Consider the following 17,555-nt stretch of genomic DNA (forward strand, 5'->3'; position numbering starts at 1 on the left):
GTGTCACTCTTCTCTTAATAAATATGCAATTCAAATTTCCTGCCTTCGCAGTGCTCGTGCGCCTCCTGCCTGAATCTGTGCCAGCGGGAGTTCTGTTCTTTTTGTGCTTGCCTTAATTTCGTAAGCTGGAGCTGTTTTGCGTCATTTCGAACGCGTAATTTTTTTTCTTGCGTGGCTGGAGCCTTTCTGCGTCATTTCGAAAGCGCCATTTTTTTTCATACGCGGCCGCTTTTTTCGCTTACTACTTGAAAAACCAACCCAACGAGCGTTCCTAACTAAATGAACGCGGGGGCTACCGGTTATATACGCAGATTTTGCCAGAAATGTGCCTGCAGTTTTCTTTGCGCTAAACAACGGGGAGATGTATGACAAGCGCCAGCGGTTCGCGAGGTTCGAAAGCTTATGTTTATTTAAACCACGTGATTTTCGAAGCCTCAGCGTGACTCCCTGACGACGGTACAGAAGGCTCTACTTGGGTCCGCTATCTCGCTGCCCCGCCTGATTCCGGCAGCCGCTTGACATCGACTGCTAGCGAGCTACGACGACAAGGCGAGCGCCCAAAGTGCTCTGCTCATAAAAATCGAAGTATATCCAAGCGTCATCCTACGTATCCCAAAGAAAGGACCACAATCTTTGCGAATCTTCCTTTGAAGGTGACGCTTTGCGCAGCTCATTTTTTTTTTTTTTTTGCTATATCGATACGAGACGGTACTTATCTTCCGCTGAGTGCTCTCTCCATTGTTCCTAATGATGATTTTAACAGCGGAGCTGGGGCGGTATTCTCGAATTTTGTCGCTTTTGCGTCCCTTTCAAAAGTGTCCCTTTTGGCAAGGCCTGATTGGCTAAAAGCAAACAACCGGAAGTGACGTAACGCAAATGCGGCAAACTTACTGCCAACGCTCACTGCTTAACCGGAAGTACGTCACGAGGAAGGGGCGCAAAAGGGACGTTTTTAAAAGGGACAGTTACGAGAATACCGCCCCTGTTGTTGCTGGCCGCAATGTGTGCGGTGTGCGGCGTCATCAAAAAACCCAGGTAATAGTTACTTCTGCCGTTTACCGCCGTTTTTGCTGTTGCTGATTTGGCACATACACACATGCGTGATTGGCCAGGGATCGGGCGTGAAGAGGGCTAATGCGCCCGCTTAAAGCAACGAAAAATTTTAAACCCAGCGATTTATATGCAGAAAGAGCGCACAGATACAAAATAGAATTTGTTGAGAATTGAAAGTAGAGTTTGGACTAGAAAAATGAGCTTTTTGTGCCGGAAAAGTTGCATGCAAGAATCAAAGCTAAGAGCGCAGGCGCCTCGCCTCGGAAACGTATGCATGAATGGCTGCTGCCACCCCTCGGTGACAGTGTCCCAGTAATGTGGCCCGAAGCGATAGTAGTGCGGGCATGAAAATAGGCAGACCAATTTGTCGCAATGGCGTGTCAAGATGACGTTACCATATCATAGAAAAACCGCGGCAATGCAAGACGAAATGCTATAAAGTCATGCATGTTCACCGCAAACAGCACATCGGGAGGAGGAGCCTAGACCAGCCCGGTGCATATAAAAGTTGACTTGGGGGACTCGACATCTCAAGGTAGTTAATGTGACCTCGCATTGACAAGATTTACAAAAAAAAAAAAAAAAAAAACGGAAATTCTAATCCTGTTTTAAATGGACATAATTTTCAAAACTAGTTGCCACCCCTTCCTGCCTTCTTGGTAGGCGTAGATAGGTACCAAACCTTGCTCCTGCTGCAATAAAGGGAACAGGGCATAGGTAAACCGGAGGGCCATCCAACGCCGATCGCGCCTTGGAGTCAGCCTGTTCATTAAACAGTAACCCTTTGTTATCGGAAATCTAGATGAGGCAGATGTGACGCAAAAGGAAAGGCACAACGAAGTCGAATGCACGAATAAAAGCTGGATTTTTGGATTGTGACAGAGCAGAACAAACCGATAGGGAGTCGGTAATTATAGCTGCATTGAAGTTCTGCGGAGGTACTTCTTTTCAGGCCAGAATTACCGCTAGGAATTCGGCTTGAAATATCGGTGTGAATTCAGGTAAACGCAGCGAGACTGACCAGTCGATTTGTCAGCGGGGCCAGCATTTCCCAGATATTAAAAATAGGGCATGCACTCGAAGTGAACTGGATATCCTCTTCGACAAGCGGTGCCTATAGCACCAGCGACTTATGTTGATTCGTAATATGCTTCTAATATCTCATCAACCGATAACCATCATTTTAAACCTGTTTTTATGGATACGACCACATAACAGCTTTTTTTAAGAGTAGAAATATGCACCCTTAAACAACAGGAATGACCATAAACACATGCGGACCACCTGGAACGTTGTGCCATACACCTCACCTTGTGTGTGTAAGTCGAATTACCCTAAGGGGACAGTGGAGTCATTTGTAAACATGGTGGGATTACTTGCACAAATTGTAGTCTGGAACCCCGAGGACAGATTCGTACCACTATGGGTGCGTTTACCGGGCTTTATGCATTAGAAAAATTCATTTGAAAGTGCTTTACTAATCTCTGCATTCTTCTGCCGATTTTCTATGACGTTTCGAGTGACGCTTGCTCTTGTAGGCTTAGCTTGAATGCGCCTACTGCGCGGCTTGCTGACCCTCCGACAGTCAGTAGGCCGGTCGCCGCATGGTCGTCGCGATTCATTGGCGGAGTTATAACTAAGCCGCAACAAAATTTGTAATCGGTACAGCGTGGCTTTATTTTGTTAGTTTGTAAAAAGTCGAAGTCAATGTATCTCTAAACTAACGCACATGCAATACGTATATTGGCTTACGATTCTTAGCTTAGTTCGCTTCACTGGAGCTGTAGGCTGCCTGCATTTGCCGGTAAACTGGTACGCTAGTAGAAAATCTAAGGCCAATAAAAAGTGGGAGAAGATTCGGCAAATGTAATGTAGGCAATAATAAAAAAAATCAACAAATGTTTTTTTTTCTAAAGCATAAAAACAAGGTACGGGAAACACTTTTTGCGCAGGATGAACTAGCACAAAGGTCAGCAGCACAACCGCACCTTTGCGAACTCCTTCTTCCCGACTAAAGAGCGCAGTCACTACTGATGAGATATCTGTGGGGATTTGGGGACGCAAAAAGTTTTTTTTCTTTAAGCTGCCTACATCAAAACTGTTAGTGAAAACATGCTTTCTCCAAAAAGGAATGTCTTTTTCTTGGTCGGACAATTGTCGCTCATATCAACTGGAATCCATTAATAATTGGTTTTGTTTGTGCATGGATGCGTTGTTTTTGCGGGATGTTTCGGAACGAACTGTTAAAAGGGACATGAACATCACCCTTTAAACAACGCGGTTCCTGCCTTTTCGAGATACTACAGGAGTGCCCTATGATATATTTTTGATGGGATTGTACAGCTTGTAGAAGTGCCGCATGACTGCCCGCAATGACTGCCCCCCCCCCCCCCCCCCACCCACACACACACACACACCACCAAACGCCAACGAAGCCCGTTTTTGGGAGCACGCTGCGTTGGTGCAGAATGTGCGACGGAAAGTGATCCACCAGAGTGGCTGCACCTGTTCGACGCGCGCGTGTATGCTTGCTGAAGTTTTGACGGGTGCCTTATTGCAGCTGCTGTGGTGCTGTTTTTCTTGAATAACTGCTAACTTTTGTATTGTATAATAACTGCTCGTCTTTCATGCAGTAAACAAAAAAAAATGTGTCATGGACGAGTGGCCTGAACCAGTAGATGCAGCGCATCGTAGCAGCAGGTTCGAATTGGAGGTTGAATTTTTTTGGCAGTTGATTTCTTTTTGTATAAGTGATGTTTTCTCGAATGCATTCACCATTTTGCGCTGCAATCATCACTGCATTATGGGCGAGTTTGGAGACTGCGTGCAGACAGACAACTACGCGCTGGCGAGTTCCCGTTGGCGTGGTGCTGACATATCACCGACAGCTTGCAGGCACAGTGCCAAGTCAACCGACTGTCGGCCTCGTGAGAACGTTCCTCTTACGGCCAAGAGACGAGCCAGGCAAGCTCCGAAGTCGAGGGAGAATCGCCTCGCAGTTGAGCGTCTCCGATAACGTACGCCTCAGCTAGTGAACGTTACTATTCTAACCGGGCTGGCAGCATTATCTGACTTATCATGGAGCCGACAACGACATCCAACCAGCGATAACGTTGGGCGCCAAGTATGTTGTTGGGGGGGTACCAAAACCGAAACTGTTTGAACAACTCTGCAAAAATAAGCGACAACTACATTCCGATACATGTGCTTGTTGTCAATAGCACTAAACGTTTTTTTTTCTAAAAAAATAACATTAGAAGGAATCGTCTGTAAATTAAGTTAAAATCTTGGGCATCGCCCAATCCCATCGGAATACGTGTCCTCGTCAGTGCTGTAGTGGTTGCTCCCGACGCTAAAGCCACACGGTTATTTTTTCTTCTTTTGGGTTCTATAAATTAAACGCTCCTTTATCGACCGTATGGACGATGAGTCTATGCAATGCAAATACAAACATAAGTTTCAAGAATTCACTTCAAGGGCCCTTTAAAGGAACACCGAAGTGATTTGAAAACGTTGTGAGATTACTTGTGCAGATTAAAGTCTGGAATCTTATAGGCCAGGTCTCGACTACTCTGAGTGCGTTTACGTGATTTATTGAGTAGAAAAATAAATTCCAGAGTTATGTGATTTCTGCGTACTCCTTACCATTTCCCGTGACGTTTCCTATGAGGCGAAGTTGTCTTGCAATGCTATTGGACGATTTGTAACGGTCTACATTTCATGCCTACACCATTGCGTTTTTGTCAATTGTTTTGTTTTATTTACGAAAAACCTCTAGTGCTATTGGCATCAAGTGAAATTGTGACAATGGAGTTTTGCGGTTTATTTTTCAGCAGTTCGTGCTAATTTCGGTTTCGGTTCCGCCGTGCAATTCGTTGATTGATTGATTGATTGTGGGGTTTAACGCGCCTACGCAACGCAGGCGATGAGGCGCGCCGTAGTGAAGGGCTCCGGATTAATTTTGACCACATGGGGAGCCTTATCGTGCGCGGCACCTCGAACACACGGGTGTTTATGCTTTTCGCCTGCACCGGAAAAGCGGCCGCCGCGGTTGGGAATCGAACCCGCGTCCTTGGGCTCAGCAGTACAACGCCATAGCCACTGAGCAACCGCGGTGGATGCCATTGAAGCTCTCAGTTACCCGAAGTCTTGCGCAGTGCCTTTTCTGTGCCTCGTTTTTCCCCATATTAAGGCTGTGCAAAAATCGACGTTCAAATTTGTGCTACGCGGTGAAGCACTAAGCCCACATTGATTAATGCGGACTTCTGGGCAAGTTGGTATTGCATGATCGACGAGTGCAGCGCCAAAGTTACGCAAAAGACAAAGGATGACAACAAAGAGAAGCGCTTGTCCCGGTTGTCCTCCTTTGTCCATTGTGCAATTTTGGCGCTTCACTCGTCGATTAAACCTACATGCCATGCTGCGAATCCACCTCTATGCATTGCCAACAAGATTTGGCAAAACGGAGGGAAAAAAAAGGGGCGGAGGCGGGAGTGGAGAGTTTTGGGTAGGGCTTCGCGGACCCCTGAAAATGTCCTCGCGGACGCCCATTTGACAACAACTGATTTAGATTAATTGTTTGAAGTTTACGTTTTAATTAGCGTCATTTTTCTTGTGACAAACCAGCCCTTGGAATTAACCGAACTCGGTATTTTGTTGATAGCCCCTTGAATGTGCGATGAAGTCAAGTCAGCAAGTAGTTTCCCGGAGCTGTTGTGGTGTTGGCAATGCGTGTTCGTCTCGCGTTACAGAGGCCCCGGTACAAATCATGCCCTGGCCCAAACTTACCTAATATTGTTTTTTCAACTGAATTATGTTATGTTCAGACTACAGACGCAAAAGACACATAGTGATCTATGGACGTAAAAAAAACGGCGTGTCACGGAGTTATATGTTGGCTGAGACGTGAAATGACGTCATCATTTATTACGACAGTGACGGCAACAGTCTGAACCAAGTCTTACTGAACTTTTCACAGGGCCAGCTCCCCTGAGAAGTTTGGCGCTAATTTCGTCATCTTTCTTTTAAAAAAATAAATTTTTAAGCCGTCGGCCATTTTCTCTGCCGTCTATGTGCCATGGATGCCGCATTTTCGACCTGACGTGTCAACTAAGCCTTTAGCATAATTCATTACAATAAAACACTGAGAACACCATGTTTTTTTTTCAACCTCGGCATCTATCTCCCTGGCCTACGTAGGGAGGGGGAAGGGTGCTGTTGGATTGCGACCCCTTCTGTCCCTGCTTACCGTCACCCAAGACGTTCGTGTTCAAGGCGTACGGAGAATGGGTAAGGCCACTGATCAAGCTCATCATCACTTAAAGGCTACCGACAATTCTCGTTCTGTGGCGAGCAATCCACTAAATTCGCGCTCCTTCTCGTCTGTTGTCACCGCGACGACTACCCATTATGTTATGACCTTGAAGGCAAACAAACGGGAGCAAAACAATTGTAAGGTTATAGAGCACAGTCAATGCACCTCGAAGTTTTTGTTGCCAATTTGCAATTGGTGATTTTCCGCTTCAAGTTAATTATCTCAACACACTTAAGTCGCTCGCGATGGTTGTTTCCCAGACAGTCGCGTGTATGATTGACAGATGCAGGGGAGAGCCAAAACGGCAATTGAGGCAACTTACGAGCTTCCACGGTCGATACGTAAGCGCAAACAGAAAACGGACAAGGATGGGAAACATGCCCACTTGTCTGTTGTCTGCTGTGCATTGGTACCGGATGAGACAGACACGCTAAAACATCGAATAAAAAAATTCATAGCTGTAACTTGAGCGCACAAAAAACGAGGACTGAACGAAGAGACGAAGACCAGCGCAGTCTTTGTGCGCTCAAGTTACAGCTAAGAATTGTCACCAATTAGCCCGCCTTTCGGTGTTATTGAAGAAAAAAAAACTGATTGAGGCGGAGGTGCAGTGCATAAAATGAGGAAGAGGATGCGACGAGTACGTGCTTGTCTGCGAAAGTTTTATTTCTCAAATCTTAACAGTGTGGCGATCCATGGCGGTTTCGTTTTTGAGTGAGGAACAATGGCAACGGGTGTAATGCCGCGTGGAGATGTTATGCAGTCGGTCTCGGTCGGGTGCTGGAGAGGCTTTCAAGGCGCGTGGGGGCCGTTCGGATGATTTCTGCAGGAATGAAGCCAAACTGGTGGTTAGCAGTGTTTCGGTAATCGCGAGAAAATGGCACGGTTTCAGACACTTCAACAAAGTTAATTTAGCGTTTGTCGCCCGGAGATGGGTGTTCTACCGACAAGCGATGATCGACTTCTCAGGATGCGAGCTACGCTGTCGGGGCTAACAGACGACACAAAACCATGTTTTTTAAAACGCCAAGAAGTTGACCAACTCCATTCACCAGATTTTCAAGATGGCAACGTGGACAATAACATCTGGAGGGGCTGCCAATGTACGTCTAAACGGTATATTCAGGCTTTCACGCAATACAGTGAAACATTTTGCGTCCATGTGCGATTAAGGCCACTTATTACTTTTGTGAGCCCTCTGTTTTTTTTTTCATTGAGTTTCCCTGTTTTAACTTAGTCTCACTATTTTCCCATTGAAAAAATAGCACAATAGAAAGAATATTTCTCTGGAAAAAAAAGAACACCTGACTAGACTTGCGCGATCACGTCCAACTAAGTTTTTTTGTTGCACGTTTTAAATGTGTCACGCAGGTTTGATGCGACTGTCTAATCGTACAGGTGTGAAAACTTATCCAATGCATTGTGCGAGCAAGTGACTGTGTTGATGGCGATAGCTAAACGGCAAACATGGAGTTACATTTTAGAATGTGTCATCCACAAGCTCGGCTTTGGCACCATTTCAGCGCTGAGGCAAACTATGAATATGCGAGACTAAAGGGATGCTTTCAACGTCGGAAGCCGAAATTCCGCAGTTTTTAATGTAAAAAATCTCCCTCTTATTTTTCTATCACGAACCAAGAGAAAACTAATCATATGGCAAATTCACGCATTGCCACTGATGCCGACAAGAACACGCTATATGTACATCAGCGCACGCATCGCATTTTAATAGAGTTATAATGGAAGAATGAACTCAAGCATCTAGAAGCACATTACGGTCGTCTGATGAAGCGCTAAAACTTGGCTACCAGAGGGCACACTCACACTTCTTGAGGACTGGGACGTAGTGGTAGCCTCCGAGGCCGTAGCCGTAGCTGTAGCCGTACGGGGACACTCCGTAGCCGTAGTGGGTGGGCACGTGAGCCACGGTCGGGTGGGTGTACGCGGGGACCACCTTTGTGGCGGGGACGGTGTACGTGGTGGCCACCTTGGACAGTGGCGTCTCGACTGTGGACACGCCGGTCACGGACACCGGGTGGTGAACCCCGGACGCCACGTACTTGACGGGAGCGCCATGGTACACCACGGGCGCCCTGTACAGGCCGTAGGGCGCAGCACCGTACGTGGTGTACGGGGCGTAGCCGTAGTCGTAGCCGAAGCCAACGTAGGGGCTCACGTAGCCACCGTAGGCGGCGCAGGCCAGGGCCAGAAGGATGCAAGCACGGAGCTGCAAGAAAGACGTGCGCTCGCTTTGGTCTCACCTTCGATGACTGCGGTATAGAACGCGTAAAGAGTAGAGCGCACATAGGGCACTAACAGTGCTGGTGACGATTCACTGCAGGTTTCTTGAAATTATGCGAAGAAGCAAGTACACATCAGTAACGTATTTTGTTTGTATTTTAGGGTACTGTCCCGCACTTTGCGGGGAAATGCAGTCGAAACGCACCTGTAGTGCGCATGCGCGCGCCGAACTCTGCTGCTGCAATGACAGTTCACGGCACCTTATATGTCGACACATTTCGTCTATTAAGCAGACAGCCTGCACTCATGACGCGATGGTGGAAGTAGAACACGAGAACGATGGGAAAGTGCACATCTCCGGAGGTTTGAGCTGCATTTAGAGCGCAATATCGTCGCCATACGAAGTTTGGTATATGCTGCACTCGGCGTCCGCGTCTATCATTTAGCTTATAAACTTTATGGCGACGTCAAAACATCCAGTTCGCACAAGAAATTCTATAAAGGTTCCTTGAGTTGGCACTTTGGGTGTCTTTATACGTCTTGAAAGCTTTCAAATTACTTAAAGCGTAAAAAAGTCTCCAAAACGGCGCTTATAGGTATTGATGGTTTCTCAAGGGCTCAAAAACGTTCCTATTCCACAGTACATGACGCTGTGCGCCCTTTAGAATCAAAGCAAGCGTTTTATCTCGTAACTTGTCGAAACAACGGCAACGAGGACGCAATGAGAAGAAGAAGACGAAGTAGACTACGACCGCAAGACACTCGAGGGAAATCGCACTGATACGAAGCCAAAAGGGCCGGAGACACCCATCGTATACTCACTCCAGACATGGTGGGAAGTTCGTACAGCTGAGTGTCGAACGAAACTGTGGACCGTCGGATTCTGAGACTGTTTTTATACACGACGGTGGCGGGCACAGCAGGGCGCGTCGGACATTTGAGAGCCTGTTCCGCGCATGCATACCGAGAACGGGGTTCATATTAACCGGGTCACGTACCCCGCAAAGTGCCTTTTCGGCCAGGGTAGGTAAATACCTCAGTAAGGGGGGAGGGGGAGGCGGTTGACCGAGATTAGAGATAGCCGACAGTGGACCGGAAGGGTTACGACCTTGGGACTGCATATAAATCACCTTTCTATTTATAGGCCTGCAGTGCCCACTTACTCTCAACTTACTCGCTGTCTTCTTAGCACCGACATTTAGGTGCTTATGAGAGTCCCGGCGGAACTTAGGATTGCGTCGAGCTTGGCTACATTAGAGTCCACGAAAAGTGCGTGCTTCTTTTAAGGTACTAGAACGGTTCCGGTTCGAAGACATTTTGCACACAACAAACGTCTGTCATGAATGCTAACTTAGCAACACAACTTTGCAAACATCTGTAGGACTGCTGTATAATTATTAATAAAAAAATTCTCGCTATGACATAACTCCTGATGGCTACGATGTTTCGGGAATCTTGCAGAACCACGTCAAAACGCGACATAAAGCAAAAAACGAAGGGTTTACTGTAATTGATTACTGCGCAAAAGAACTTTTCCTACGACGAAGTATCTTCAGAGGAGTTAGCGACACCAAGGTAGCGTAATAACTTTTCATTACTAGAGTGTTTACCCAACACGTCATAGCCGATACTGAGCATTGCAAAGCATAAGCAATCGCTCAAGCATTGCTTGGCTCACTCGTAGACGTAGCGCAAAAGTAGACACAGGACAAGAGGAGGGAGGAACACGCGCCTTCGGCCCTCACATCTTCACGCTCGTATTTAATAAACCTTGCTGGACGCGAGCGCTCGTCTTCGTACCTTCCCCGTCCTGTAACCATTCTTGCGCATTGTCCACCAGTATGGATCACCAACAAGCCCAACTTATCTCAGCTCAATTGGCAAACACTTGCTGCCCCATATTAGCGCACGCAAACATTGGCTGCGCACCCGGGTATGTTCCTGCCGAACGTCCCCATTGGCTAGGATGCGTTGTGTGTGGCTGCGAACGGAAACACGATGATGACCTGACGTTGGGTGCAACGCTGCACTTTGAGACCTGAAATCGTCATACGGTAGCTACTGATTTGGCAGAGAGAAAGATGCAGATTGATTGATTGATTGATTGATTGATTGATTGATTGATTGATTGATTGATTGATTGATTGATTGATTGATTGTATGGTTTATTGCGCCGACGCAACGCAGGCGATGAGGTGCGTGGTAGCGTCGGAGGGCTGCGGATTAATTTTGACCATCTGGGCATTTTTATAGTGGGCCGAAATCTCGTACACACGGGTATTTTAGCTTTTTGCCTCCATCAGAAAAGCGGGAAAAGCGGCCTCCGCGGCCGGGAATCGAACCCGTGTCCTTGTGCTCAGCAGCACAGCGCCTTAGCCACTGAGCTACCGCGAAGAATAGAAAGATAGAGAACTAACACTTTTCGTAAATGAGTCTGGTGTTGGCTGACACATAGGCTAAACTTGATGTTGAATATATGCCTAGCAAGGGCGATTGTTCGAGGCTTATATCCAAATTTACACGGAGGAGGCAAAGACACGAAGGAAAAGAGCCAAAGGACAGTTTCACGTCACTTGAACGTCGTTAGGCTCAACGTTATGATTACCTAACGTTAAGGTTAAACATAGGCCTAAAATTTGCGATTGGCCGAGGCTCTTTGTCTCACGGAGAGAAGAACAAACAGACGCAAAGAAATAAATGGTGGTGACGAAGAGGCCGAATATGGTCAGTTTGCAACCTTCCTATGTTTCACAAAATGGTACACTCAGCTACCGTTAACTAAGCAGTACAAAACTATACACATAATTCAGCGGCGTAAGTGGGTGAAAATAATGCTCACCCATTCTTGCATCATACAATAAAGCTCAGAAACATCGCTAGTTTTTTTTTTATCCTGAATATTTTTGACGTTTCGGTCCCACACTGATTATGAGGTTATTGGTTATGTGCATACCTAAATATCAATACGACGTTTTACAATTATCAAGTATGATTTTCAACTGTATAAACAGGACATATTAGGTTCGTGCGAGATATTCTCATTCATTTCCATTTGTTTAATTGTTAAAATGTATTTTACACCCATCGCTGTGGTTTAGCAGCTAAGGCGTTGTACTGCTGAGCCCGAGGGCGTGGGTTAGATGTTCGGCTGCGAGGACCGCTTTTCAGATTGATTTGAAAGGGAAAAACGTCCGTGGGTCGGTATTTCACAGCACGTTAAAGATTCCCAGACGGTAATCCGGATCCCTCTCATACGGCGCGCCTCATCCCTAGGAGTAGCTTTGGCGCGTTAAACCAACAAATTTTGAATCGAAGTTGTGTTTTCCGCTTAAGTGACCAGTCGGATAAGTTAAGGTCAATTTGAAGGCGTGCAGTCTGCATTGTTAATAATTGTATGAAATATCACCTCAAGTGCGCTGCCATGGCCTTTACAAAGCGGGACGTCTCAAACTACCAGTTAACGGCCGCAGGCGTACCGATACCGTATGTCACGCATCACAGGTTTTTGGGTGTTACCTTCGACCGCCATCTGACATGGACGGCTCACATCCGAAGCCTAAAAGAGAAGTTAACGTCATTCGCGCACATCTTCGGCATGCTTTCCAACAGCACTGATGGGTGTAGCGTCAGCTCTCTTTTACGGCTATACGACGCCCTCTGCGAAGGCTTACTTCGCTGTAGCCTCCCAGCTCTGACTTCTCTCTCCAAAGGGAATTCTAAAATACTAGAGGGGTTGCAGGCCCGAATACTGAGGATATGCCTTGGTGTACCGAAGACCACCTCCACAATGGGAACCATGACAGGGAGCAGACGGCTTCCGCCCACTGCTTTGCAGGCAATGGAGCAACTTCGCACGCGCCTGCGCGTTGTGGCAAGGCAACATGGGCATCCTCTTGCTGCCGCCTGGGCCTCTGAAGTGCAGCACGCTATGCCCTCCCAGTGTCAGCCTTCAGCCTCTTCTCCTCACCCTCCGTGGCTATTCCCTCCTATGAAAATTGTCACCACGGTACCTGGACTTAAGCGGAAGGCGGATATACCAGCCCCGGCTCTAAAGTGCTTTTTTGCCTTGGAGCATATTAACGACCAATACAAAGGCCACACTCATGTGTACACTGATGGCTCAGTGACGGCTACATCGTCGGCGATAGGGATCTCGATTCCTTCGTCGCTCACTACCATCTGCGCCCTATTGAGCCACAAGTCCTCGACGACAGCTAATGAGCTGCGCGCTGCTTTTCAGTATATTCTAAAGCAACCGGCCAATCAATGGGCTGTATTTACAGACTCCAGGTCAGCACTCGAAAGCTTGAAGTCGCTTCCAAAAAAACAGCTGGCTTGGGAAATCAATCTCTTGCACTTACAAGCCATACAAAGGGGACACAGCGGAGATCTGCAGTGGCTTCCTGCCCACTGCGGAGTTGCCGGCAACGACGCAGCTGACAAAGCCGCCTCATCTGCCCACAGTCTCTGCACTCAAGCTCTGCCGATCCCATTTACCAGAAAGGATGCGGCAATGCTCGCCTCATCAACCGCATGGAAAGCGCAGATGTCTATCTCGACTGATGAAAGGCAGCAATAAGCACCTCTTCATGCGATTTATCCCAAGTGCACCTTCAGAATGCCACCTGGACTTAGTAAGCGCGAGGAAGCCATTCTGCATATATATATAGCTGCGCTTGAATATGGCCTACACGGGAGATTACCTGTACAAAATCCAGCAGGCATCTTCACCAAATTGTTCCAGATGTGACTCACGAGAAGATATTCATCATGTTATATGCGTGTGTCCAAAGTACACCATGCAAAGACAGAAACTCATATTGTCTTTGTGCAGGCAGCTTGGTGCGGAACTTGAGCTGAGGGCTGTTTTGGGTCCATGGTCGGGTCCCAGTCAGGCTGCGCGTGCAATCAAAGTTCTTTTGGAGTTTGTTCGGAGCACAGAACTGGACAGAGTTTTGTGATTGAAAATTTTGGCCGCATCAAATGACATCTTTTCGTTTTCACTTTTTCTTTCTCGTTTTTTTTTCTTTTTGTTTTTCTTCTCTCATTAGCGTAGCAAGCCAGCCCGACGGCTCGGCTAACATCACTGGTTGTTCTCTCTCTCTCTCTCTCTCTCTCTCTCTCTCTCTCTCTCTCTCTCTCTCTCTCTCTCTCTCTCTCTCTCTCTCTCTCTCTCTCTCTCTCTCTCTCTCTCTCTCTCTCCACCTGATCGTCCGGGAACAGGCTAACTGGTAACACATTGGATTGGATTAGATTGGAAAAAAATTTTATTGGGCCGGCGGTTAAAGGGACAGACAACCGATTTTTTTCGCGTATATGTTCTCTAGTTCATATGAAAGCCAGCGTTTTATATAGCCCGGTAACCACAAGCAATGTTTAAACAAACTGGCGGAAATAATTTTAATTTGGCAGCAAACTTCCTGAAATCGGAAGGGTGGCGGTTCGTAGTGTCGAAACTTGACCCTACAATATGTGTCCCTGTCACGTGACCTGCAAACTTAGAAGCTACTGTAACTGCTGAAACATTTATTTACGTATTGAAAACCTTTTAACACAAGTATTTGTACAAGCTTAAATAGTATATGTCTTTTTAAACATTACTTTGAAAATTCTAAAGACACGCCGCCCGCCGCCGCTGGGTTGCTCTCAGTGTGGCTAACTGAGCCACCATGCCCAGAATCAACGGCAGCGTTCAGCAAACAGACCCAGCGAAGGAGCTTTGACGATTCTGTCTGAGTCAGGGGCGTTTGTTCTGCCAAAATATTTTATGTCAGTCTCCAAATACGCCAACGGCAGCTAAAAAAAAACGTCGCGGGCGGGGAGAATCGAACTTCCCGTCTCCACAACGTGAAGCCAGATTCTACCTATCGTCTATCCCAACAGATGGCGCATTTGTGCAAAATAGACCCTTGCATTAAAAAAACACACAAAGGAACAGGAAAGCCTGCGATTCAAACTTTTTTAGCTGGGAACAAGTTTTTAAATATCGTTTTTTATTTCGCATACAGACAAAAGTATGTTGCCGAGCTACTCTATGTCATGGTTGCCAGCATTAGTTTTGGGAGGGACACATACGGCTCGTAGATCAAAAAATTCCATTTAAAAAGTTCTAGAGCGTTATCAGCAAAACCGTTTCTCGTCAAGGTGCTTTAAGTGATGCCCTTTCGTTTGGGATAGAGAATATATACTCAACAAAAATCGGTTGTCTGTCCCTTTAAAGCCTTACACTAAGACTTCAGACTTGGCCGGAGTCGCCCTCGCCGTCGCCGCCAGGCCCGAGCCTCACTTCCCGTCATCGGGTCGCTCGGGCTCCTGCCTGGTCAACGCTACGAGGACCCGCTGGACGGCCTGGATTTGGAGGTCTTGGTCTTCGGATCGCTTCGCCTCCTCAAAGGCGGGTGGCAGTCTTCCTGTCGTGGATTCTTCCGGGAAGTTGAGACAGTCCCAGACGATGTGCTCGAGGGTCGCGGTGGCTTTACGACACACCCTGCACGTATCGTCAGGGTGCGTCTCCGGGTACATTTTGTGCATTAGGGACGGGCTCATGATCGTTCTTCTCTGGAGCTGCCGGTACACGACTGCTTGCTCTCTGCTCAGCCCTTTGCAGGGCGGTGGGAGCGTTAGTCTCGCGAGTCGATATGCCTGGGTTATTTCCTTGTAGCCCGTCATTCTGTCTCTCGTGCTGTGCCACGGGCGTTCCCCGCTTGGCCCGGCGCGGCCTGTTAGTTCGCGCGCCCGGGCGTGTGCGGTTTCGTTGTGGTTCGCACTGACGTCCGACACCTCTTCTGCGTCTGCCGGGAACCACTTGATTTTCTTCTTTTCCGCGATTGTTGGCGCCCTCTCAGAATTTTCTCCGCAGCTCGGGAGACCCTTCCTCGTGCGAAGTTCCTAACCGCTTGCCTTGAGTCGCTGAGCACGGTGGTGCACCCTAGGTCTTTAAGGGCCAGTGCTACGGCCACTTCCTCAGCTTCTTCTGGTTTGTCGCTTTTCGTACTGGCCGCCGCCCTGACGTTGCCTTCGGCGTCGGCCACGGTTACGGCGAAACCGCTTATGTTCTCGTACTCGGCTGCGTCTACGTAGCGGGCACCCGCGTCTCCGGCGTGTAGTTCCGCCAGTGCCTTGGCCCTCGCTTTTCGTCTGCCCTCGTTGTAGTCGGGGTGCATGTTGCGCGGGATCGCGTCCACCCGGACCATGCCCCTGACCTCGTCCGGGATCGGCATCTTGACTCCCTGTTGCTCGTGGTATCGAAGCCCCAGCCTTTCCAGGATTCTCCTTCCAGTCTTATTTGTTGCCAGTCTCTCCAGCTGCGCCGTTCTCTGAGCTTCAATGACTTCATCTAGGGTGTTGTGGATGCCTAGGCTGAGCAGTCTCCCGGTGCTTGTAGACTCGGGTACCCCGATGGCCGCCTTGTATGCCTTTCGAATGGTCGCTATCAACTTATTTTTCTCGCCATTCTTCCACCTGTGGAAGGCAGCCACGTACGTGATGTAGCTCATTACGAAGGAATGCACGAGTCTTGTGAGGTTCTCCTCGCGTAGCCCCCTCTTTTTGTTTGACACTCTCTTGATTAGTCTGATGGCATTGGCCGCCTTGCCGACGACCCGTGCCACCGTACTTCCGTTGTTTCCGCGCTCGTTGAGGAGCATGCCCAGGAAGCGGATGACACAATACTAGAAGGCAAATCGTTTGTATAAATGAGAACTATAGCAGCGACCGAGTTAGACTTGTAGAACACCCGAATTAAGCGGAAGTAGGGGAGTAGGAATCGTCAGCGTGTGCAAATTTAACGACGGTAGGCCCTGGATTCTGCGGTACGAATGGACCGATTCGGTGTGCGCTTGCAATGTGTTCAGTTTGTTCAGTTGCTAAGTTGAAATCGGGCAGTTTATAAATAAGGTTAGTAAAATTTTCTTTTCAGATTCTGCAACTGATATATTTTTTTTTTTGGTGCGTCCGCTGTATTGTTTAAAATAAAGGTTGTCTCGATGGGCCTTACCTTCCGCGTCATCAAGGAGAGAGCATGGGATGCGTGTCTCTTTTCCGGACAGTTCGTCGTATTTTGTGGCACATTAAAATCTTCCAGCACAGAAGTTTCGCTTTTTATCTTTTGTAGACTTGTTCTTACGTCCTAAATTGCCGTAGAATCAACCTCTTTTTGCAACTTCAGTTCGGTAGTCGTTGCAGACATCGCACTCTGCTGTGTTCCCACGAGTGAGGATTTATAGGCACGTTGCACCGAGCAGAGGCCGCTGTGAGGGCAGCACTTTTCCTACTAAAGTTGTCTGAAGCGCACGCTAGGGCATCGATAAAGGGGCGGCGATTTATCGAGCATTATCGCCCGCAGCCTGCAGCATGCCGTGTCAACAATATATGACACTGAGACACGGTGTAAAAAAAGACGGCCGTGATGAATGCTTCGGTTCCTCGCTGACATTTGTACTATCTGCAATCTGCCTGGTCGGCTACAATAGCAGCGACTGACGTATTTTCGCCTGCGCCACTTAAGCTGTTCGTTCTTCTCGGCCTTGTTATCATGACGCTACCTTAGATGCCTTCTTTGTGTGGGCGCCCGTGCATGACTAGTCATAATCCCGGCTGTTGGTGTCTGGGACAGCGCGCCGACACTTACGTAATATGAATGCTTCAAACCGAGCCCGTGATATGCGTGGCATCTTTCCTTGAATAAATGACCCCCCGAACCACCAGGATATAGAAAACGGCGCTGCTGCTTGCGAGGCAAGCATCAGCGCAGCGCGCCTATACCTACCACCGTCAGGTAGTTCATATCGCAGATATACTGTTCATGGCTTTCTATGCCATCCGTAAAACGCAAGAACAGTCTCTGACTTCAGTGAACGAAAAAAAAAATGCACGCATAGGCCTTAATCGAGAACTATTTTAGGTCGTCTAGGGGTGCGGCCGCCCCCACCGCCCCCTTCGAATCCAC

General features: G+C 47.8%; 1 protein-coding gene across 1 annotated transcript; it reads right to left on the reverse strand.

The window, feature by feature from the left end:
* Positions 1-8,171: 8,171 nt before the first annotated feature.
* LOC144148646 (uncharacterized) lies at positions 8,172-16,802 on the reverse strand. The gene is made up of 2 exons (XM_077680157.1): positions 16,605-16,802; positions 8,172-8,594 (listed from the first exon to the last, which is right to left on the reverse strand). Exons 1-2 carry the CDS (start codon positions 16,614-16,616, stop codon positions 8,172-8,174), a joined length of 435 nt encoding a protein of 144 aa, XP_077536283.1. The 5' UTR covers positions 16,617-16,802.
* Positions 16,803-17,555: the final 753 nt, after the last annotated feature.

Source organism: Haemaphysalis longicornis, unplaced genomic scaffold, assembly GCF_048455015.1.
Source record: "Haemaphysalis longicornis isolate Haplotype H1 unplaced genomic scaffold, Haemaphysalis longicornis Haplotype H1 scaffold_8, whole genome shotgun sequence".
Lineage (NCBI taxonomy): Eukaryota > Metazoa > Arthropoda > Arachnida > Ixodida > Ixodidae > Haemaphysalis > Haemaphysalis longicornis.